Source organism: Anopheles ziemanni, chromosome 2 (assembly GCF_943734765.1).
Source record: "Anopheles ziemanni chromosome 2, idAnoZiCoDA_A2_x.2, whole genome shotgun sequence".
NCBI lineage: Eukaryota > Metazoa > Arthropoda > Insecta > Diptera > Culicidae > Anopheles > Anopheles ziemanni.
Window position 1 is genome coordinate 21,816,807 of NC_080705.1, and position 23,005 is coordinate 21,839,811.

At 46.4% G+C, this 23,005-nt stretch overlaps 1 protein-coding gene across 2 annotated transcripts; it reads right to left on the minus strand.

Annotated features, from left to right (window-relative positions):
* Nucleotides 1–637: 637 nt before the first annotated feature.
* On the minus strand, nucleotides 638–21,623 carry LOC131281146 (solute carrier family 66 member 2). Of its 2 annotated transcripts, XM_058310405.1 has the most exons (6): nucleotides 21,353–21,623; nucleotides 10,690–10,826; nucleotides 8,853–9,155; nucleotides 1,224–1,388; nucleotides 974–1,128; nucleotides 638–909 (listed from the first exon to the last, which is right to left on the minus strand). In XM_058310405.1, exons 1-6 carry the CDS (start codon nucleotides 21,553–21,555, stop codon nucleotides 826–828), a joined length of 1,047 nt encoding a protein of 348 aa, XP_058166388.1. In that variant the 5' UTR covers nucleotides 21,556–21,623; the 3' UTR covers nucleotides 638–825. The 2 variants fall into 2 exon arrangements, with proteins under 2 accessions (XP_058166388.1, XP_058166389.1); XM_058310406.1 differs by lacking the exon at nucleotides 8,853–9,155.
* Nucleotides 21,624–23,005: the final 1,382 nt, after the last annotated feature.

The following is a 23,005-nucleotide window of genomic DNA, read 5'->3' on the forward strand; positions in this document are numbered from 1 at the left end:
TGCCAGCAGCGCATCGTAGTGCTTCAGGTTGCTCCGATAGTGCCCACACCCGAGAATGTACTGCTCCTTGTAGCTGTTGCTGTTGAGCGTACAACTCGAATCACGCCTCTGCTGCTGTCCACCGAGCCCGGAAGTGGCCGTGTCGAAGGAACAATTATCACCCGTCAGTGAGTGGCAGTTAAAGGCCTCCTCGCCGCCCGTCACCGCATGCCCCCTTGGGGAAGGTTGATTGTCGGCCGCAAGATCGCACAGCTCGCCCAATCCCGTCCCATTGGATTCGGTCGCACTCAAGCTCAGCTGGCGACGCTTGGGAAGCGGCAACGAGGCCGTCTTCTGCCGATCGCTAAACTTCTCTGATCCACCGCGCACACCTATGACCGCTGAGTGCCGGACGGGAGTCGTTTCACGCGGTGACGAGGAGATCGAGTGCGACTTGGAGTGATGGAACTTGGAGCCGGTGCCCAAGCGACCGTTTCTTCCGCCCGCCGCTTGAACCGCCGCTCGACCCGGCGTGAGCGAGTTGCGATCGGTGCGCGATCGCAGCGAAACCGAACATTCCGCCGCACCGAGCATACTGCTGTAGAAGGAGGAAGCGGCCGACGAAGAGCAGGCCGCTGCAAGCGGGGCCAATCCAAGCAACCGATTGCAGCCCACCCCGATGTCGCGCCGCCCCGGAAGGATCGGTGCCGTATCGTGCGAGTCGGGCGAGGAAAGGATCGGACACCCATTCGGCGAATGATTTCGATGCAAGTGGATACTGTTCTTGTTGCTATTGCTGTTGTTATTGTTGCCTTGAATAGTTGCCATATTTTGGGGGGCAAACTGCTAATCGCCACGGTGCGCGTTGCGGGGCGCTGGATTCTTACGATAGATGTAGACCTGCAGGAGAATTGCGAGATCTAAGCTGACCTAAAAATGAGAACATGATGATTAGTTGCCTGTTGGTTCGAGCCTTCTGACACGGCCACCTTACCTGCAGCGTACCGCAGATCCAGAACTGTGTCGGTGCGTTCCTTAAAACGAAGTAACCAGTCTTAAACATATCACCAGCGGTCCACATGATCACCATGCAGATGCTCATCCCGTGGGTGGACTTATTCTTGTAGTTCCTTACAAACTGTGGAAGGCCTACGAGAGAGAAAGAGAGAGCGAGATTGAAAAATTAAAACCATTAGAAAAGCGGATATTACCAACGAACGAGTCCATCTCCGGACGGCACCTACCTAGCATTGCTTCGGTAAAGACGGCCAGGAAGCCGATCGACTCCATGAACCAGGTAACGGAAAGCATCAGATACGTGATGGCGGCCCCGACGGCCCACACCACCAGCATAAAGTCGACGTACGACTGGAAATCCGTCCACTGCCAGAAGTACCTTGAATCGAAATCTACAGGTGTTTGTGTGTGTGTGTGTGCGGGAGATTTTTTTTTTATTTTGAGTGAGCAACGAATGAGCATTTCGTTTTTCATTTGCGTTGGACGTTTGTGCAAGTGGTTGGTAGAATGAGAGAAAAAAAAGTGAACAACAGAAACACAATTAATATTATTAAATTTATCGTGCCAGCTCTTCAAACAAACGCAAGACCTAGTTGGTTCCTGGGCTTGCACGTGTGTTTTCCCAACCCCGGGATTATACACGGGACATTGAGATGGATATTATTTATGTTGATGGATTGGTGGTTAGCGGGTGGCATGGAATGGGTGGCACAAATGAACGGCGAAGCGAAGAACGAGATATCCAACGAGGAGGCCGATGTGAACAAAACAAAAACAGCACATGCTATAAGACACGCACAACTCCAAAATGCCATCGCTGCGGCAGTTGATGATGGGCAGAGATGAAGCCAAACATGCAAACGAACGAACGAGCGAGCGAACGAACAAACATTCCTTTGCCGGTGATCCCTTTTGATGAAGATGACACGACGGGGGCTAAATCTGGCCTCAACAAGGGACATATTACATACCAACAGAGAGAAAAACAAAGCAAATGAAGACGACCACGGACAGAACACGAACGAACGCCGGTTGCGATGAACCTCCTATTGAGTAATAGTGAAGCGAAAAACGAGACAAAAAAAAACACACACACACTCGCCAAAGGAAGTGGCCGTTTTCCACACCAAATGGGATTATTTTTCTACATGACAAGAGCCGTTTCCTTGGACATGCGACCGTGGTCGGCACGTTTCGGTACCGATTGCACCTAGTCCACCCCCTTCTCCTTAACCTCCGTCTCCGTTCCGTTTCGTTTGGAATCCAGGTGTGGCCTCCAAACCCTGGCCATTACTTACACATTTTGTCGTTGCCCCTGTTGTGTTGGGGGACGGAATAGAAGGACGAGCAAACGGAAGCTATCACCACTCCCAGAGCAGTGTGCGCGATTTGGTTTTATTATATTTATGTTTCTCCCCTCCGCGTCCCTCACGTCGATCCGGGGGGAAGGAGCATCGATCGGTAAGACACACGCTGTGCGAGAAAAGCCGGAATTGCATTTATGCACGAAAAGGGGCAGCAAATGCAGTAGCTTGTCCCCAACTCCTACTCCCCCTTTCTTCCTCCCTCCTCTTTGGTGATGGTTTTCGCGCCCATAATTGCATGCTCACGATGGGGTGGCGGTGCGCACGACCATTCTCGCCAATTTAAGGCTCGGCACGTGCTCCGTCAGATTCGCGGGAGGACGCATTCACACTACCGACAGTAACAGCAACGCAAAGGGACAGGAAGGGTCGGGCGGTCGGAATTGTCAGTGGCACGAGCGCATCTTCTTCCGAACAAGTGATGGCCAAGGTCAGTTTGAATAGTATATTATTGATCGATTTTGAAAATGTTTAATTGTGCAAAGTGATGCGTTGGGTAATTGAGATTCAGATTCAGAAAGATCTGTACACAGAAGGAACGATTGTAAATCCTTGAATCCTTGATTCGCAAATCTTCAAAGATTTACAGGAATTTCTTGTATTTATCGCAATTTAAAAATTAACATTTGACGTATATATGAATTGTTGTTTGGAGGTTGTGAAACTGAATTCGGTTGATACTGAAATGAATAAGAGATTAACATCTACGAATCTCGTCGAAAGATTAATAAAATCTAAGAAATATTTTTCTTATAACCCTTCCTATGTTTTACCCTTCCGAAGACGATCCTTCTCGCACGCAAACTTGACACCAGCGTCCCATTATGATAATGCGCACGATAAATTGCAATATCCATGTTGGCGCAAGGAAGGGAAAACTCGGCGATCATTCGTTTCCACAGCGGATTGGCGATAGCGGCGAAAGACAAATTACATTTTTATGAAGTCCCCATCGAGGAAGGAGCGCCGGTATCCTTCGTTCGGCGCTGATAACGACCGCTGCGCTCCGAAAGGATGGGTCAGAGAAGATTGGCTTTCCTTGATGGGTGCCGTGAGTGTATGTATTTTGGATTTTCTTGTTCGGCCTCCAGTGTGCCCAACCCACATCGAAAGCTATTAATTCTGTCAAGCTGTCAAAGCGTGTTGTCCGTTCTGGCAGCATTGGAAAGCATTAAAGGGACCACCACGTGGACGCACCTTTTCCGCCATCGTTATCTATTAGCCCGGTTCCACTGGGTACGTTCATTAAAAGTGGGGATATTCGTGATTTCAACACACAAACGCACACACATACACACAGGCTGAGCCATTCCTGATGGTGGTGACATCATTAAGCGAACTTTGATTGATGATGGCCGCCGAAAAGCTGGTCCCCCGGCGCACCGTCGGGTTGTGTAAACAGAAGTGCAGAAGGAAAATCAACCAAAGCTCCGCTAAAAGCCAAATCAATTCAATAAAGCCCATCAGCAAAACATCGCTGCGGTACGGTACGCCACGGAAAGCCATCACCATCATCCTCACTGCTCCCGTGGGGTTATCCTTTTCCCCCTTTTAGGCAGCGAAGCCTCGATTGGTTCTGATTGACGTGGTTGGCAATAAAAAAAAAAAAAAGAAACACCAACAGCAACAATCTAAAAGGCCCGTTCAAGGGTAAGGATCGGTGGTTCCTTGGGGGCTTTCACCGAAAATACAAAAAATAACAACGTTTAGCCTTCGTCCTTCATAAAGGAGCCGGTGTGCGAGTTTTACGCGAGGATTAGCAAGGCTGTAAAAACATGATTTATTTCGACGCACCCACCCACATCACGTGCACGCACGTTCGGTCCGAGACGGGAGATGAGCCTTGTTAGAGCGCCACCCCCTCCCTGTCACTGGAATGGTGTCAGCTGACGTTGCATCGTCATGGAAATTGCTGTTTTCCCAACGCCCGAGAACTGGGCCCCAACATTTCCGGCAGGAGCTTCAAAGTCGAAGCTCAAGGCCAAGAAAAAACATCCGCCCCCGTTTTGACAGCGACCGAGGAGGAGGAGGAGGGGACGGGTGTTGGGTGTGCTCCTTTGCGTTTGACGAGGAACTTTGGTTTGATCGGTTTTTAAGGTCACATCCGTTCCGTTACTCCGGGACATATTGTTCCGGGTTGGTTACACTCCGGCTGGTTTGTGTACGGGGTTTTTCGTTTTTCGGTGCTGTGTTTTGCCCACCGCCCGCCTTGGGAAGGCAAAGTTCCGTCGCTTGCATGAGACATGCCATGCTTTATCACGTGCTTCATTGAATGAGAAAATATTTACCCTAATCGTTTGTTGCGAAGCCCAACCTCAAAGAAATACACAGTTGAAAGCACACAAACAAAATTATTGAAAGCGATTGATTGAACTCAATCTTTGCAAGAATGTTCAAGAGAATATTTTTTTTCTCAAATTGTTTGAGTACAGCTATTGCCACAAAATTTCAAAACAAATTTTAAATTCAAATTCAATTAATGTTGAATGTTCACTTAAATTTTCAGTATTACTCATTTTCATTGGTCATTGAAAATTGTGGGATAGATTTTTTTAATGAAAATTGATAATAATAAACATTATAACGCTTTTTAAGAAGTTTTTATATTTTATCTATGCTTCTAAAACGGAAATACGAAGAAATGTTCCTATAATTTATTTCATTTTGTTTATACAAAGAATTGTTCATCATAAATGTTAATATGAAATATGAAAAATTTAACATTTCTGGGATTTTATGCAAAATACATTTGTAAATTCTAGATTTTTTTTTATATTGATCAATGCCATATCGAATATGTTTGAGCATGTTCCATTATTTTGTATATTTTTGAATTGCATGCATCTTGCTTCGTCTTTTCCTACATCAAAATTAAGTTTTTGTCGTCAAAGGTTAAAATTCATCGCAAATCGCTTTGAAAATACAAATGAGAACATTTGCCAAAAAAGGTAGACATTAAACAAACAGTTTTCCAGGTACAAGTAGAGAAAAAGCTGTTGCTATCACTGTACACAAAGCTTATTTTTAAAAGTAATACATGGGATTAGCAAGCAAGTTTTGTAGCAAAGAAAACACTCAACGATTGCCGTGAGGGAACCGTTGTTTCCGGATCGTAAATTCATCCAATCAACGAACAATACTCTCCCCCGTCTTAACCCTGTTCCCCCTAAAGTCGTAGGCAAAAAGGAGCTTTCCCAAGGAGTGTCTACGTCGTCGGGGGGAACCAACCAAGAAAGGCTTAGCAGCAAAACACGAAACCAGCTGAGCTGATTATGCTAACCCCAAGTGCTGTCACGAAAGAAGCGGAAACAAAAAGCTTTCGCCGTCGGCGAAAACGGGCCCAAGCCGTTGAACATAACTCTTTGATATTTATGTTGGTACGGGCGGACAGGCAAAGGATTGAACGGTACGCCCGAGGACACACCGAACCGAGGAAAATCCTTCGCCCGCCGGAGAGCGAAAAGCAAGAGGACACGTTCGCACGTTGAATGTCACCGGAAGCACTCGGCCGCAAAATGCGAGGCGAGGTGTACGAATATTTGCGGTCACTGAAAAATGTGGAACGGGAAGGAGAAAATCGTTCAAATGTGAAATAGATCCATCGGACACACCACCTTCTCTACTCCGAATGGCCTTTCTAGCCGTGACCGGGAGGAACTGAAGCTTGCAAAGTTGCACTCCGCACATCCGATGTTCACATTTCCGTTGGCAACTTCATCGTCACCAGGAAGGACAGCGCCCGGATAGTCGAAAGGATTATCATGTGCAAGTTTAACAATTTGCAAAGACGTTTACCCATTAAAGGGCACGTGTGGAATATAATATAACCATCAATTCCAGGAAAAGGGGGACCCGGAACGCCATCGAACGAAAGTTCACCGTGACCTTCAAAATGCCGACTGGAAAATGTTTCCACCGTGCACCGTGTGATGCCACTCCATCATTCGGGGTATATCCCCCTCCCTTGGGTCCCTTGAGGAAACGTAAAAGTTTGCGAGCGCTACCACTTAGAAATGGATGGAGAGTAATTAAGTAATTCCCGCCGGGTAAATTCTTCCCTAAAGACGCTCGATGTGGCTTATTTTCGCCACTCCGCAAGTAGGAGCCCTGTTAAGACACGGGGGAAGGAAAATTAATCAACCGCAAGTGGTGCCGGGTGCTTAATGCATTCCGGCTGGCTCTCGGGGCTGCCGTTACCGTCTGGCGATAACATGACGTGACCGTTTGCCGGTTCTGTTGCGTTACTGGTGCTCGTTTCGGAGCGTTTCTGAGACTATGTTTAGAATGGCATATTTTTAGGGCAAAAGTGCGTACCTCTGTGACGACGTCAGCCAACAGTTCGTTGGAGTTCCTTGTTCTGTCCGATATAGTGATGTGAAAACCCGATCGGAGCTGAGAATCAATCCAGCTCCCATATGGGGTGGATCCAGCTAATCCGATTTGAAACATTGCTGTGACAGTTACCAATCGTAAAACACAAACCCAGATCCCCTGGAATCTCATACCCGGGGGTGTCAAACAAGACAGATCAAGCTCCCAAAGGATCTGAATCCTAGGTGGATCCTAAGAGACATGAGCTCAAAAGCCTCGTCGTGGCAGCCATATTGAAATTGAAACGATCTTAGTTTTGTTTACCACTAAAAGCGCACAACACCGATGTATTAGCAAGTTACTGTTACTGTAAACTTTACTGAGGACGCGGTATCACCTAATTTGATGGCCATCGCGAGGTAATCCAGTGCTTCTGTTAGTTTGTTTCCACCGATGGGTGATGGGTCATCCAAAGGCTTTATGGAAAATTATGTAAAATACCACGAGGTAATCGTGTCTTTTCCACAGTCTACGCATTATTTGGGCACAAAGTAACTGAACACGATATATACAGCATGTTGCTCACTGTTGAAAATAACAAAAATCGACACTGAATACACAAATATAATATTTGTTTGGGATGAACCCACCTCGTCTGTTGATCCACTTTGTCTGAAACAGAATTCTTAATTTGTAGTGCAAGGAAACAGAATCTGAATTACCAAGGGAATTTAATTCGAACGTTGGATCGCAATCATGAATCCGAGTGCGGAGGACCCTGGATTTTGAACCAAATCCAGATCGAGTTCGTTTCAGCTCCCATTTCCCATCACTAGTCCATTCGCACCATAGCGGGAGGGCGCAATTACAAACGGTTGGTTTATCTTTGTTATGATTTTCTTTATGATTCCGTCTGAGCCACAAAAAGCTTGAGGTTTCTTAAAGGAATTTCATTTGAAAAGTTTATTTTACACGCAGTCTTGGTCCAACTTTTATTCCACCATGTTTGAAGCATTTGAAGCACCGGCATTTGATAGTAACAACGTAACATCAGCCGAACCACAAATGCTAGCCGTGAAAAATCAGAATTAACTCCCGACACGCGCAATCCTCGCTGGTGCTGGAGGTAACAGCGGAGTTCGTTACCTTGACCGGAGGACACGAGGAAGGTCACATAAAAAGGACCATTCACATCCACCGACACGAACAATAATAGTATTTTGAAGGTCCCATCGGGAAGAAAGAAGGTAAAAAAAACAGTAACGGGGAAGAAGTGTGTGCCGGCCGGAAAAATCACTTCAATTAGTGAAAGAAACCAGAAACGGAACAAGGCTTTTCTCTATTGGCACTTTCGGCCACAATACCGGTGTTTCTCCCCCTTAACGTCCTCGAGAGATGGTCGATGGATATATTCCGCCAAAGTTCAACAACAAACGAGGACGGGGTGCAGGACTGATTGGAAATCTTGTAAAGACCGATCGATTGGATTTCCCCAAGGAGAAGGGGGTGGGTTGTGGAGTGGTGAAAGCTCCATCCACCCTGAGGAGCTAACGGTCCTTCAACTCAAGGGCGGAAAAGCGTGTGGATGAAAATTGCAGGAAACGTTCAGCGCTTGACAATCCTACTTTGTCAGCAAATTTGCTTTTTTTTTCGCCGCTTGCGGTTTCTCATCTCCCTGAAGGACCAAGACCTGAACGTACCGGGAGGATTGAGCTCCCAAATGAATGACGGGAAACGCTCTGTACGAGATGGTTGGTGGAAAAAACTTTGCTGGCAAACGGTGACGCAAACAGGGACGTAGTTTTTCCCCCCCTTCAACTGCGAATTAGTACAAAGACGACGTTGGAACTCTTTTCAACCGGAGGCTCCAAAACAAACATCATTAATTTTGTTTCGCTCGGCAAATTCTCCCTTTCATGGGCAAACCACCGCATGATGAAGGGTCATCACTTGGAGAGGGTTAATGAAAGTAATACCATACATGAGCACGTGCGAGTATGAACGGATGACATTATATGAAGAGAGTGTGTCCTCCCGCCCGACGCCCTCCATGGTAACAGCTTGTGATGTAGATGAAGATGATATGTACAAGAAAATGGCGTATGGAGGGAACACACCACACAACACACAACACACAATGGAAGAGGGCACGAGTGGCGCGGCCTTTCGTCCCGGACGTACCGAGGATGTAGTGGCGCGATCGGGACTTCCGCAGCGATCCCGGCTGCCCGGCGGAACCGTCCGACGACGGTGTTACCAGCGTCGATCCGATGCCGATGGTGGTCGTGTTGTTCGGGTTGGCCGTAACCGTTGCCGTGGTCGTCGTGGTGACCGCACCACCGCCGGTGACTGAGTGGTGGCTGGCAAAGCTGGCCCCTGAAGCACGGTGAATATTGACCACACCACCACCAGCACCTCCACCGCCTCCTGCCAGCGCTCCCTCGCCACTCTTTGCGTAGCTCTCGGAGACGAACACATCCGTGCCTGTCGTCGATGTCCGGTATGAGTGAATTTTATAGAATATTTAAGAATAAAAACAGTATCACACAAAAGTCCGAGTTTGTGACGGATTTGACTTTTCCTTTGCTCTAGGTCGAAAGCATCAACTACAAGGGGACTCCGGGGGAAGGCTCGAGGAAAAGCAAGTGAAGTTTTGCAGCCAACGATAACAACGTCAAGCGGACCAAGGAAATCGGATGGCGGGGAAGCGAAATAGATCTCGGACAGATAAGAGCATCCGGGCAAGGCACAGCTGATTGCTGACAGAGGATTAAGCGCCTCGAGGGCACTGCAGAACTGCAACTTGATCCAGCATTCCTTTCTCTGCCTCAAGTACCGATTGTTTGTTGATCGCCACTTAGGCAGCTGCTGCTTTTACAAGGAGTTTCGTACACGGTGAATGAATCTGTCTTATAACCTTCTTGAAACGAGAAACAAAAAGAACAGAAATTGATCCTATTTTGCCTTCCGTTGCATATTTTGAACAAAAGAACACTTCCCGTTTTCCTTGGACTATTCAAGGACAGGAGGGAAAAAGAAATCTTTCTGCAACGAAACTCTATTATAGCGCTGGAGCCCGCAAGAAGGTGCATGGTATGCAGCATACACCAGCTGTTGAAAAGCTGAAAGCTAGAGCCCTGTTCGATCGATTGACACGAATTCCTACACATCTTTGTCAGGAGTGACGAACTATTATGCAACTACTGTGGAGCACAAATTTAAAAGCAACCAATCCAAGAAGGAGCAGTATATAAAACGCGATTTAAAAATCAAGCAGACAAAATTTGATCTACAAAAAAACCATGGATTATTTGAAATAAAATACTTTTTTCCTTCAAACGAAATAAAACGGTAGCCAAGCAAAAACTCCAAGTAAAGAAACACCATAGTCAGCCGGAAAGCAATAAAAAATCTCTTCGAACGAAAGGTTACAGCAACGAAGCTAGATGGAATTGCCGAGACCAGGATGGCTGGTGGAACTGTCCTTCCCCCCCCATTTGGTATTGCAGCAAATTTCATATGAAATCTCTATTTACAAAGCGCCATAGAAACACATATAGAAGAAGAAAACGCTTCAGGGTACGGGACACTGCGCTGTCTGTTGGTCGGGCGGTCTGCCCAAAGGGTTTAGCGTCCCGGAAGCATCCCCACCCCTCTGATTCATCGGGGATCAGAGGGTTGTAGTAACCGCAGATAGGATTGTGGTGCTTCGGTGCGCGCGGATATTTGTAAGCGTTACGTCGCGGCCGACGCCTTCTGGAAGCGAAAACTAACCTTCCCCAACGAGGGGAGGGAAAACGAATCCTATGCACCAGGCGGGGGCCAGTTTGGTGAGGAAAAGCACATGGGGTGGGATTGCTGTGTTTGCGTTTGGGGGGAAAGGTGGCCGCAAAGTGCACTGCTCCTTCTGTCGGCATCTGTCGGCATATTTGCAGGTCATAGACGTGCGCGCACACGCACACACACACACAAGCTCGTGTGGAGGCAATGCACCAGCGATTAGTGATGCACTACTGACCTGAAAAGACTCGCTCCCGCATACGCATGATCGCGTTGTTCCGGCGCACGTTCACGCACAGGTGTATCATCAGGAACATGGTGAGGTTCATCACCACACTCTGCACCAGCAGCGGAAGCTCGAAGCGGCTGAAAAACCTGCGAGGAGGCAAACGGTGGATGAGATAAAAATACAATTAGTGTGAGTTTTTAATAGCCATCGATAATTGGTTGCACAAAGGAAGGAAATGGTGGATGATGGAAGCACATTATTATTTCTAATTATCGCACTACGGTGATGTACCTCCGTGAGCGTGAGCACTATGGGTCACCTTTTTACAATATTTACTTTCTTCGGCAAATTAGTTGCGAATAATAATATGATTTGGAGAGCGCCTTTATTGATTTTGCAGATAACACAATTCTATTTTCAATTTACCTCATTTTCTATTGATTTAGCAGATAACACAATTTTATTTTCAATTTACCTCATTTTCTAAACCTACGAAAACTTTCCCAGCGTTGGGAAACTCAACCACTCCGGTCAAAACATTCATTATGAAATGGAAATAAAATATACAAAAACGCTTGAGCACTGAACTTACTTGGAGATGTTTACCCACAGGCGGTAAAAGTTGGCACGGAACTGACAAGACAGCAATACAATATTTATGTTATCTTCTTCTCAGTGTTCCAAAAGGCAGCCCCACAAAGGGGATGTTGGGAAAAGGAGCAACTAAAACACACATAAACACACACGAGAGGGAAAAGTTTTCATTTGACAATGGACAACAAACAAGCCATTCCTCGTTCGATATTACCGAACCGGGAGGTGAAACGCTCGAAATAGATTCCAACTGTCACACTTCCTAATTTGGCAGGTGAAGTAAGTGTTTCAATTTGCATACATTTAATTGCTTTCAACCTGACGATTGGTTTGTCGAGAGGTTAAGTGAACCAACATGCGCCAGTAGAACCGTTCAGAAGTTGATCGCTACCGACGGTGGTTTTGGTAGGTAGGTCTATTTTTAAACCAACCAAGGGATAAGCCTAGCAAAAAGGGATTCAAAATGCGCTAAAACCTTCGACCGGGTCAAAAAGTAGAGTACAGTGGATGAGGCCACGGCGAAAGGGTGAATGTCAAATACCGAAAATACACCATACATTTTGCAGGACGGTATTGCTTCCCATTGCTTATGCAGCGTTTCGTACGGCTTAACTTTGCAGATTCTTTGCTCCTCAGCTGGGCGCCAAAACCGGGGGCCATGGGGCACGGAAAGGTGACACAAATCCACCCTAACCTGCGTCACTTCGGGGCCGTGGCGTTTTCCACAAAATAAAATGAAACCGCAGCTCAAGTGTGACCGGAGCGAGCGGCCTTTTTTCGTGTGGACCGTTCTTTAGCAGCAGCAGCAGCAGCAACGATAGTTATTTATATCGATTTTCCAACATCTGCGACGTGGACAGGTTCATTCGCGAGGGCGGAGCGTTCTACAAACATTTCCCACACGGGAAATTCGACCATTCCGACCTCTGACCCCTCGGCCACCGTGAGCTGCCCCTCGGAGCTTCGGTTTGTCAACAGGGACGGGCCAAAGGGGACGAAGATTTCGAGATGCATTTTCGACACATCATGCCAAGTGTACATGGTCCGTGTCCTGCATGTCCTGCTGGTTCGGTCGTCGGTGGAATGCATAACTTTTTTGTCCACTTTTCTTTCACGGCTAGAACAGTCTTTCCTATTTTGGTACCCAACGACATACCAGTACTAACACTCAATGGTTATCTTAAAACGAAACAGCTGGTAGAAAGAACAGCATCAGTTTCGCAGTAAGTAATACAATTGTAGAAGGTACAATGTAATTTCGCTACAAGGAGAACGATTCATCGGTTCATGCATACTTTATAAAAGAAATCTCGTGGATGTGACTTCCATTTCTCGTGCCTCAAGCCAACGCCAAAATATGTTTCTAGCCGTCAATCTTGAAAGTATATCGCCAAAAATAATCAAATAAAGGCTCACAGTAACCTCCCAGGCAAGACCTTATATTCAATCGCTTGAAAAAGCGAGTGTAAGTAGAAACATTTTCTTCGTCCTTCCCCAATCTCATGTTTGTTGTTGACTACATGCGCTCTAAGATGATGCTTAAAGGAGTACGACACGACACCTGCCCCAGGGAGGACTGAGAGAAAGATTGAAACCGTCTTGATCCCCGGACGGAACGGTCCAAATGTAAACCCAGTTGAGATTAATAAATCACATTAATCTCCCCATGACGTTTCGTCCGTGAAATGGTACTCCAGTCGAACCGAGAGCGAAACAAAAAACGTCCACATTTACCGTACGCCAGATTCCAGCTGCGTTGGTTTGTAATGCTTATCAGTGACACCGATTCTTGCGCCTTCGGCCCAACAAACACCGAAGCGCGCGGTTGAGTAAACAATCAATAATAAATCATGATGACTTGAGCAAATCAGCAACTCAGGGCAGCCAGGGTCCTTGCACCGCCTCGACGATAGATAACCCCCTGAGTGACAAGGTGGCCTTGTCGGAATTACAACGACCGAAGACAATTCTTGGGCGGTTTCTGTTTCAAACCAACCGGAACCCGCATTTTCTCAAAACCCCATATAACCATTCGGACCCGGAAGAACAGAATGGAAACATCTCGTCTATCGGGCTGTCCAGACCAGAGTCCATTTTGCGATAATGACGCACGAAAAACTAACTAACCAAGCTACTGAGGATGCAGATAACGCTATCTCCGCCCGTTAGTTCGCACAATCGAGTGTGTTCGAGGGATTTGGAGGATGAGCCGATAAACGCCCGTTTTAAGTTTTCCGTTCGAGCGAGGCCAGAAGAAGCGAACTGAAAGTGGAACGCCCATTTAAATTTCCCTCAACTTCTCGCTCGCAGTTATAGCGTCGTCGTTGCAAGTCTACCAATTTTAGTCCTCAAGGACGACTTGGCTTGGAAACTGAAAAACTTCATTGAACGTTTCGTGTCTCACTTCCCACGTCAAATCTCGGGGTCCAACCAACCCGTCGTCTCGTGTTGTTCGAGGCCCGACTCCTAAGTCCGTGCGCGGTACTGGCAGCGTGGTCTTTCACGTCTCCGCATCCACACTCTACGGTTCCTAAGCACCGGGCAGTCCCTGTTATCCAATTGAGCTGAATTACTCTTGTTCATGTTGTGTTACTTTTTTATGATTTAATTCGAGCTACCCACGCCAGGCGGCCTCGGACGGGGTGGTGTTTGCTCTGGAGAATGGTGGTAGGATTATCGTGAGCTTAAGTAAATTCCACCATCCATCCAATGGTGTCTGGAGCGACAAGGGGCCAGTAGGAAGAGGATCGTACCGAGTGGAGCGCCGATTCGACAGCGAAATAAAAATAACAAGCAATAATCGTGTGTTGGATTCCCGAGAGCTGTCAAAGCGCGGTACAACAAACCGTACAAAACTGCACGCACCGATAGGCTGTTGATTCGCGGTCAATGTCGTACCAGACACACACGTACTCACACATACACTCACATACATGCGGATATAAAGAAGATCACAATAGAGGATGCAGGAAACAACAATAAGATCCAGGGTCACGAGAACGCAACAGCCGCGTATATGGAGTTGGCACCGTCGTGAGTGGCAAAGGAGGAAGTGGCGTAAGACATTCCAAATAAAACTGCATCCAGATATTGCAGTGAAGGCACAATCCGGTGGTTTGACCTCCGACCATCCATGGGCATGCAAGTTGTCAGCATACATTATCGATTTTTCGGTACAAAACCACACTCCAGCTGATGCTGCCAAAAGTGCGTCTGTCGCACGTCTTTTAGGAGAATGGGAATAACCGCACCCACCATTCATATTTGCATATGGAACATGCAACAGGTTGTCGGGCGCTTTAAATCCCACACTTCAGGAGCACCAACAAAAACCCAAAATAAAGTAGGAACATCTTTGAATGCTTCATTGAATGTCTAGGTTTAGTTAGGTATCGGTTGTGTTGGTTTCTTTTCGATCTTCTTCTGTTGAGTTAAGATTAGAATAGTCTCAATATTTATATGGTTTCTCCAGTAAGTGTTCTTAAAATACCAATAATTTCCACCACAAAATGGGGTTTCAAAAAAGAACTGAAAATTTATATCTAACGATTTTAGGTACTAAATAATCACCATGTGGAAATAACGGGAGATTGTATTCTTATTGAAGGAGTACTCTCTGCCATTAATAAATCGATCTATCTACAGCCAAATAAAGCAGATTGGATTTTTATTGCACCCTATCAATGAAACTATTGAAAAATGGCACAAGTGATCAAATGTCATTCGCCGACACGAGACAGTTTAGTCGATTAGATTAATCAAACGCCAACGATGCAAATTCGATTGTGAGTCGAAATTTCATTAGACATTCGCAGAATTTCGCTACCACAAACGGCACAAGCATCCCGCGGACCATGGGGTCGATCTTCGCCTCTATTAACTACATGCACGATCCGATGGGGGAGATGGCGAGTGGAGGCTATTATCATATCAAACGGCAATAAAATTTAACCCAATACAACCGAGTTGATTCACTCCAACGCCCAAATGAAGACGTTGAAGAATTGAGCCGTTGTCCTCGAGCGGAGTTCTCCCTCTGTGCTGGGTGGTCCGCAAACGCAAAAGAAGCAGCAGAATATCTCGCAGGCAAGAGTTGGCTGAGTGCGAAGGAAATTAAACACCCCGTACAGTGCTGCCTGGTTGGTGTACTTCATTTTCCAGGCTTGCCGAGTAGCCTTTGGGCTACTGGAGCTGGGTCGGGTTTGTGGAACCTGCCCAGAGTTGGGACAGTGTTGAACAATTTATAGCGCCTATCCGGTGCGAGACGGTGTGGGAACCAACACATTTTATCAGCTGTAATCCAACCCGGTGACGTACTTCACCTCCTTTGTGGTTTAGATTGCTGGAAGGGTTGAGGTTATCTAAAACCGGTGCCACCGCTAGCGATACGATGGCTCTAAACAAAATTATTTATATACATGCAATGTTCCTCGAGATCATCATCTCGCCGTGGATAGACGATAAGAAACTGCAAATGAATAAGAGAAACAAAAAGGAAACACTCGCAAAGAACAGTGTGCTCATCTGCTTCCACTCGGAATTAACTCGTCTCGCATGAAGGGCTTTGCCACGGCAGAAACAAACGTTTCATTTCCCGCCTGATGAGATGTTGTGCGAACCGAATGATTGGGACTTCATACGACATGGTCATGTGCGCTATTCCGGGCAACACGATTCGCCGCTGAAAATGTCAGCCCGTGTCACCTGTAATTGGCCGGGACGGTGTACTACCAAGTGGTGTACTATGTTGTTTCCCCGTTCCACCTCCCCTAATCTCAACCCATCCACATCCCAGGGTACTGTATCGAATGGCACGATCTGGCGTGATCCCGGAAGATGCCGGCTTCTAATTGGTTCATCTGTTCAACTGCAATGTACCAGAACCGAGCGCCCCGCATTTACCATCAGTACCATCGCGGCGTGTAATCGTACGTAGTTTGACTCGCATGGCAAAACATCACCGTTCAACACCTCAACCACGCTATGTGTGTGTCCTCTTGTCGCCGCCCCCGGCAAAATATGTAATGCATTTTGTGTTTCATTTTGCTAACTCAATTCAAATCAACTCGGCGACAAATCGGCTCGACAACCCTTCCATTACGGAATGGAGATCGAATGGTAGGCATCAGTGTTTCGATAAATATTGGCCATGTTTTCCATCCGACCGGTTGGAGTGAGTGAGTTTTTTAAACTCCCCAGCCAGGCGCCCACGTGCGCGATGAAATTCAATTCAGAACGGAATTAAAAATACACAAATTTGCTAATGACGTTAATCTTCGAGGACCAACGCTCGGTAGACTCGGAATAAAAAGGGGGAGCACACCCCATGGATGTGTAAATGAAGGGCACGTGGGCGTATTTAGGGGGAGTATTGTTCTGTTCTGTGCTGCTGTACCCAAACGTGATTGTGTGTGGAAAATTATCCATAATTGGGGGTTACAAGGGGGAATCACAAAATTTCCTCTGCTAGAAGTGGTAAAATTTAGTTTTGAATTTTATTATATCCCAGTTGGTTTTTTTTAATTTTAATTAGTTTGCCTTTCACACTTTAACTGCCACGGTGTTTTAGTACAGTTTTGTAGTACAAATATTTTGTGTTAAAATTTGGTAATTGTTTGATTGAACCAACGGTTTTTAAAAACTAAGAAAGAGCTAGGCTTCCCAAAGGATACGTTTTGGTAATTACTACATTACAACCAACTACTACATAAGTCCAGTACTATATTAGTGTAAATGGATGATGAAAATTGTTGCTGTCAGCCGCTTTTAGGGTGACTCGCCGTCGACGTGCCAATACGCCGAGCGTTTTTAGAACATTTTTTAGTACAATCATTTTTGATGAAATTTGGATGTAAAACAAATACTGAGACTTGGTTTTAGACAAATTACAGATAGACGAAGCTTTCCTAAGGATAAATTGGTACATTTAAAATAGCCTACCACTATATTAGTGTAATAATATATGAGTTTAGTGACAAGTTCGGGATTGCCTGTCACCCACCATGTGGGTCATTGCCAGCGAAGTGAAGTGTCTGTTGAATTTGAGTTGAAGAGGAAAAATCTGTATTTCGTAACGAACTAAACGACTTCAACAGAGACACGTGTCCCCAAGAGCAAAAGGCAATTCACAGTTCTATCTAGATCCCAACCAATTATTGGTATCGTTCTCGACCAACTTCATCACCCGACGATGTTGCACGTTTATCGTCCGTTATGACAACCGAATGACGCGCGTTACCCGCCAACTGTTGCTTGCTTCCATGTACACTTGTGCCGTCCCAAGTTAGCTGGTCGATGATGCGATTTGCCATAAACATTTACCCAGCCTCTACCATTTCCCTTTCGCCTTACACTCCGTTCCACTTCTTCGACGAGACAACTTTTGCAACGTTAGAGCGCACGAATGCGTGTTGCTGTTCTTGACTTTGGCCATGACAAACAAAGGAGGGAGAAAAAAGAAGTGGAACCAACCGTCGGATCACCGGTGGCGATGACGCCCGGCACCCGGAGGAGCAAAACCGGTGCTGACTGTCGACTCGACCGGCTGATGAGCTCATGGGAACTGGTTTGACCGGGCAGCAACTCGCGCAAAAGGTTCAATCTTTGACCAGCGGAGACGTACCAAGAAATAACGTGCGGGTCGAGTGTAAATGGGGGATGAAAATAGAGCTCCTTATCAAATTAACAGGCCAGCACAGGGACAGGGCAAAATGAAATTATGCTCTAGAAATGGCAGTAAAGCCGACAATATGGGAGTATCGATTGGTGTTCCATGAATCCGTGCAAGGTGAGGCGAGAAAGACGAACTTTTCAGACAGCGCTTGAAACTTTTTACAAAACAAAATATTCCTTTTTTTTCGTTCGAGAAAGTCGACTCTAACGAGTCAAATTTTAAACGAAGAAGTTTTATTTCCAACTCCAACTCTTGCATGTGGACATAACCTACTGAAAATCTTCACCTTCAGCCGTCACACAAAGGAACAAGGAAAAATAAAAGTCTGTAGAAAAAAATGTGTCAATTGCTATATTTACAGCAGCACCTTTCAATCAATCTTCCCTTATCTCTGCTGCTGATAACTCTGCAAGCAAACAGTGGCTATTTATCTTCCGCACGCACAACAAGAAGAGTCTCTATTGATTCATTCAATTGTCGGCAGGTTTATCAAGCCGCGCCTAAACTTTTGCGATCGCTTTCGGGCACACTTGACACCTGTTAGGGTCAATTTACACCTTCTATCCTTGGAACTTCCTTGTTCCCCGCGTGTGTAACGGCTAAAGAAACAGCCTTTTGGACGGCGAACGGCAGGCCCCAGAATCCCTTCGGGAAGAGTAGCTACCTGAACGTACGACTTTAGCACCGGTTAAGTTCAAGGTACTTCTTTTCGAACTCAAAGTGAACCTAATGTCATTAGTAGGGCACCTTTCCCCCGGTACCGAACGCGGACGTTAAATGTTGGTTTCGGTTTTGTTCCGTGAAGAGATTCACGGTGAGTCGTCAACGGAACGACGACAACCGACACCTTTTCCCGACCTACCCGACCGGGAAAAGGGCCAACATTTTGCCTGGCTTCGCTGGCGTAATACATTTCTCGCGAAAAGTTTTACCTTCAGTAGGGACAAGACAAGAAAAATAAATCGATAGACGTGAAAATGAAAATCGCACCTTGAAATGGATACTTTCTTGGCGCCTTGGGAGTGAACTGCAGGAAAAGGAAAATAGTTTTGAAATAAGAATAAATACCTGATCCTTTCTTCTTTCATTCTCGCTTCATTCCGGTTTACCTGTCGAATTTATAACAAACTAAACTGTCCACCAAAAACAACACGGTGGAATGCAAATTTTCTATTCTTGACGGAACTATTGACGATTTCAGAGCGGAAGGTGAGGGGCAGTAGACGCGATTGTGGCACATTTTGTCACGTCCCCAATGTCCAACCCGGCTCCGGTCGGTCACCATCGATTCGTTACGATTGATATTCACGGTCAGACTCGCGGATCCCCAATACACCATCATGTTGTTTCCCGCTTTCCCTTCGATAAAAAAGGTAGAATCGATTGTCTGAACATATTTTAAATCGCGTGGGCCGGAAACAGACCATAGACGTTTGTTGTTACTTTTGCACACAGTTCCCATTTAAAACTAATATAAACAAAATGAATCACTTTATCGAGCCGGCAAATTATAATGTTTGCAACGGACAACATTTGATTAAGTTATTCGTCATTCAAACCAAACAGTTTTATCAAACGAAAAAAAGTTTGAACTAAATAGAATCAACCAGAATACATTCATATCTTAAGAAAAGTGTTTGTCAGAATGCTAATATTTTACTTAAGAGTTAGTTGATAAATTAAAGCAATGGATTCTCCCAAATTTCTCATCTTCTATCCATCGTCGCAATGATCGACCAAATCCTTTTAGGTTTTGGCGCATCGGAACAGAGTATTATCCTCCCCCCTGGCCACCCACTATCGGTATGCAAATTCAGAAACACATACGAGCGCCAGCCACTGCAGTAGTAACATTCGTAATATTTGCATCTTATATTCGCGTCCGCCCCAAGGTGCTACCCGTTTACGGAGGCCTCTCCGGCACAATTTGCGTGGAATAGCTGGGACGATGAGCGCGCAATTGCGCCTATTGCGTTTACTTCCGTCTATTCTAACACTTCCCAACCTCAGACCTTAGGCCCATCGACTGGTATTCCCCTGTCGAAGCCCTTGCGAAACCTGACTCTAGCGGGGAGGAGCGTGTATCTCATCCAATTGTTTGTCTATCATAGGCTCACAACGCCAACATTCCCGTCCTGCCACCTTGCGTCGAGCCGGTGGTTGAAAGACATGCTTGGAATTTCTGATCCAACAGTCATGGTATCGTGCACAGCGTGGGATCGCATCGTCGCTTATCTTATCGGCCAGCCAAACCCTAATTTCGTATCACGAACCTGCCATCGAAGGTGTCGTAGAGCATTCGCTTCCGAGTGCCTATTTAGCTATCCTCCAGCATATGGTTCGGGTGTGGCAGAAGTGTGTGAGTAAATGGCTGCGATTATCAGCGTCCATTCGCTAATGATTTAGCAACATTCCGCGTTCCGTCGTGACAATGGTGGATGTTGGTGACTTTACCCTTTGGATTTCAATCAATATCCTTCAACTAGAAGCCATGACTAATATTTATTAGTCATGAGTAATAATGATGATATTATATGGAAAAACATTCATCACCAAGCCCAATGCAGACTTATTGGGTGTCCCAGTTCAATGTAGATAAATAAGTTCATAAGGGATTTTCTGCAATAGACAAAATTTATTATCATTGGAAATAAATACAAATCCAACCCGACCGCTTCATGTTACGGTATTTTTCGAGGGTCATTGTGGGTGATGCTTGTAGAAATAGCCCATAACATTCTGCCCACTCGCCCATTAACTCGACCGATAAACAATCCAGCCAAATGCCATCGCCAAGGGCGGCATCCCTTTCGGTCCATTTCGCATGGCCCAAAAAAGCCCTCTAAACTCCGGCCAGTGGACAAGGCGCGCTAGCGACCCAAAATCGTGATAAAACGTAAAGCCCAAGCGTCGCCGGTAAAACGCACCGGAGGAGAAGTAACGAATGTTTGAGCACGACTTAGAAAACCGATGGAAACCCGCCGGTTATCGATATGATCTGGGGTCGGGTACTGCAGGGTTGTGGTTATGTTAGATTTCCTTTCGCCCGAACCTTGCCCACCGGATATCCGGCCAGCCCGACGGGGGTCGGAAGGAAAAATGGGAAAGGAATATTTCCTAAAATTTTAATATAGGGAACGGTGGGTTATGCACGGCATCACGATAAAAGGACGACTCTTTTGAGGGTCGAACCGCGAGGTAGAAGGTCGAACATTCCGAGACGATAAGGGCGGAAAGTTCAAGTTCATTCCAGCACCCGAGGAGAAAGAAAAACGGAATCGTTTCACCGTCTGGCGTTCATTATGTCGGCTTGGTTCGCCTGGTTTTTGGAAATAAATTCTGCTAGGTAATGTGTTCCACTACCATTTCCTTCGCTTTGGGCTAGAGGGTGTGACTCGGACTTACCAGAACAGTATCCGCAACGAGTTGGCCAGCAGGAGCGCAAGGCAGACGAGCAGCGAGAAGCCCTCCGGGTCCTGCGTTTGCTTGATCTGCCGGTACTGGGGAATGTACGGCAGAACACCGCCAACCACCATGAACGAGGCCGCCGACCACGTGACCAGGTGGCCCACCGTAAGCCCCAGCTCGTCGTTGATGATCCAGTCCATCGTGGCGTACCCTTCGACTGCCGGAACGCAAGCTACACTTTTCGAAGGCGCTTTTACTCTTACTTAGGATGCAATTTAGAGCGCTTCCTTACACCAATGCTTCATTACTATCGTTGCCCCATGCAGGAAAAAAGGGTCGGGATGCTTCCTTGCCCTCGTTCCATCGAAGAATTACCATACCTTCGGGGCGTTTGCATTATCCAGGGTACGCTTTACAAACGGCCTCGAGAGATGGTCTCAGAAGAAAGCTGTTTCATTCGTTCGATGGAAGGAAGAAACCTTAGCCCGGCGTCTTACTGGTGTGTTAAATTATTACTATTTTCCGATTTATAATGCGCCGGTCACCAAAAGATGGTAGAGGATGTTGCGTTTCAGTTTGTTTACAAAATGGAAATCAAGGGTTGCTTTGTTCCGCCTTTCGTGGATGGCGTTCGGTTGCTTCACATCAAAGCAGCATCGTTTGCTTCTGTCTGCATCTGGTTCAATGTTGACTGCGATCGGGAAGGGTTAGACGGAAGAAAACATCTCATCGCATCCGAATGGCAGCTATATCGTTTCCTTTGTGTCCCGCCGGAGTCTGGGGCCCTCGCGGAAGGTTGACCACCGTCGGAGACAGCCGTTCGGCTAAGCTTGTGCCGATAGTGGTTGTTTGTTCAGGGTTCTGTTTTATTTTTTTCTACTTCACTCCCGGAACACTGATAACACGTGAGCCAAGACGGCACTGGTGGAGAACAAAAACAGAATGTAAACACACACACATAAGATTAATTGCACGTTTCCGTCGTGGTAGACGCGTCACACGTTGCGTTCGACTGACTGCACCCGCAGTTTTTCCCACCAGTTCACCACCCGCAGTACAAACGCAACGCGGAACGTGGGGGAAAATGCACACCACTTTTCCCACCAGCCTAATGCCGTTTTCCCACTTCAAATAATGCCGGCGAGGTGCGGTCCACGGTGTGTCGCTACTGAGAATCCAATCGCGATGCGGATTTTCTTTGCTTTTTTGCCGGAGATTCGCGATTTCGCCGACTGGCCCCGATTTTTTTTTGTTCGAATGACTTTCTTTGGCCTCTATTTTCGCCAACTTTAGCAGCGGTTGACTTAGTTTGCTTCAGTTGCACACACAGACACAACTCCGGGAAAAGAAATGCACTCCATGCCACACATTAGACGGCTTTCACGGACCGAATATTACAGCCGCCAAGGAGCGGCCCGGGGAAGAGGGAAAGCGCAAAGAAAAACCTACTACGACTACACACCATTCGCGGGGTACGGATTTTAGGAAAGGGATTATATTTTTAGCACACGACTCAACGCGCCGATGACGATTTGGATGTTTGGTATCGGTTATTGCTTTCATTTCCTACCATTTGCACTGCTTTTCGTGGAGCTTTCTTTTACTTTTCCCCTGGGGGAAACTTCCGGAAAATTAGCTAAAGTTTTCCCC

What these genes read in the sequence shown, in the direction of transcription:
- LOC131281146 (XM_058310405.1), bottom strand. Translation starts at nt 21,555, where the DNA reads ATGGACTGGATCATCAACGACGAGCTGGGGCTTACGGTGGGCCACCTG. An exon ending in GCGGGAGCGAGTCTTTTCAG is followed by an intron (nt 9,156 to 10,689) that starts GTCAGTAGTGCA and finishes CATCGACGACAG; the next exon opens with GCACGGATGTGTTCGTCTCC. An exon ending in GGATCTGCGGTACGCTGCAG is followed by an intron (nt 910 to 973) that starts GTAAGGTGGCCG and finishes TCTCATTTTTAG; the next exon opens with GTCAGCTTAGATCTCGCAAT.